Here is a 1,891-nt window from a genome sequence, read left to right on the forward strand (position 1 = left end):
ATCACTAACAGGGACGTTGTAGAGCGTCCTCTGGTGGACAGACTATGTAACCCCATCACTAACAGGGACGTTGTAGAGTTGTGTTTATTATTATTATTATTATATTATTATTATTATTAATATATATATTATTATCCTGTTTATCTCTCTGTGCAGTTTAATAACTTCGAGCAGCTCTGCATCAACTTCACCAACGAGAAGCTGCAGCAGTTCTTCAACCACCACATGTTCATCCAGGAGCAGGAGGAGTACTGGGCCGAGGGGATCCCCTGGACCTTCATCGACTTCGGCCTGGACCTGCAGGCCTGCATAGACCTTATCGAGAAGGTGCGTTTGTCCCCGTGTGTCTCACTGTCTCTCTGTGTCTCTCTGACATCACGAGACGTGTGAGGAGCGTTGTTGGGAACCATCCCTGTCCCTTTATGGACAATTAGTCTGAAAGAAACCCAAATTTCTAATCTAGAAACTTTTGGGAAAGGGGTCGGATTAGACCTGAAGACACCAGGAGGGTTAACAGGTGGACCAGTATGAGAATAATGATGATATAATATGATATTAATGATCTAACATGATAATAATGATGATATATGACATTAATGATGATGTCTTTCAGCCCATGGGGGTCCTGTCCATCCTGGAGGAGGAGTGCATGTTCCCCAAGGCCACGGACACCAGCTTTAAAACCAAACTCTACGACAACCACCTGGGGAAGTCGGCCAACTTCCAGCGGCCGCGGCTGGACAAGAAGCGCAAATACGAGACACACTTCGAGTTGGTCCACTACGCTGGGGTGGTGGGTGTCTCACTGTCCTTTACTGTCCCTTACCGTCCTTTACTCTCCTTTACAGTCCCTTACTGTCCTTTACTGTCCCTTACCGTCCTTTACTATCCTTCACAGTCCTTTACTGTCCTTTACTTTAATTTTAAAGTCCCTTACTGTCCTATACTTTCCCTTACTGTCCTTTACTGTCCTTTACAGTCCCTTACTGTCCTTTACTGTCTCTTACTGTCCTTTACTATCCCTTACTGACCTTTACAGTCCCTTACTGTCCTATACTTTCCCTTACAGTCCTTTACTATCCTTTACAGTCCTTTACAGTCCCTTACTGTCCCTTACTGTCCTTTACAGTCCCTTACTGTCCCTTACTGTCCTTTACTGTCCCTTACCGTCCTTTACTATCCTTCACAGTCCTTTACTGTCCTTTACTTTAATTTGAAAATCCCTTACTGTCCTATACTTTCCCTTATTGTCCTTTACTGTCCCTTACTGTCCTTTACTGTCCTTTACAGTCCCTTACTGTCCTTTATAGTCCCTTGCTGTCCTTTACTGTCCTTTGCTTTCATTTACTATCCTTTACAGTCCTTTATAGTCCCTTACTGTCCTTCACTGTCCCTTACTGTCCTTTACTGCAGAGGTACCCTGCTCTATTTAGCGCCAGCTGGACCTGGCCGGTTTAATGTAAACCCTGACCCCAGTGCTGTCTGTCTTTGTCTCACTGAAGGTGCCCTACAACATCACAGGCTGGCTGGACAAGAACCGAGATCCTCTCAATGAGACGGTGGTCACTCTGTTCCAGAAATCCTCCCACAAACTCATGGCTGGACTGTTTGAGAACTACATCAGCTCGGAGATGGGTAACTACACAAATTAAAAACACAAAGAAGAAAGAGACCTGGACCAGACTTTAAAAGGAAAACAATATAAGAAAGGACTGTAAGTGAGACAGGAAGTAAGTCCTGTCTGTTTGTTTCAGCCTCTGATCCGAAGGCTGAAGGAAGGAGACGGAAATCCGCTTCCTTCCAGACCGTTTCACAGCTACACAAGGTGAGTCCACACGCCAGAGCAGGGGGAATGAGAGGGGGTAACGCCAGAGCAGGGGGAATGAGAGGG

At 45.6% G+C, this 1,891-nt stretch overlaps 1 protein-coding gene across 1 annotated transcript; it reads left to right on the forward strand.

Annotated features, from left to right (window-relative positions):
- Positions 1 to 153: 153 nt before the first annotated feature.
- LOC117939944 (myosin-7-like) lies at positions 154 to 1,843 on the forward strand (the record flags this gene model as incomplete). Its single annotated transcript, XM_034865343.1, has 4 exons — positions 154 to 327; positions 614 to 793; positions 1,503 to 1,635; positions 1,755 to 1,843. Coding segments are annotated over exons 1-4 (504 nt in total), but the record flags the coding sequence as incomplete, so codon positions are not given.
- Positions 1,844 to 1,891: the final 48 nt, after the last annotated feature.

The sequence above is a fragment of the Etheostoma cragini genome, unplaced genomic scaffold (assembly GCF_013103735.1).
Source record: "Etheostoma cragini isolate CJK2018 unplaced genomic scaffold, CSU_Ecrag_1.0 ScbMSFa_1495, whole genome shotgun sequence".
Lineage (NCBI taxonomy): Eukaryota > Metazoa > Chordata > Actinopteri > Perciformes > Percidae > Etheostoma > Etheostoma cragini.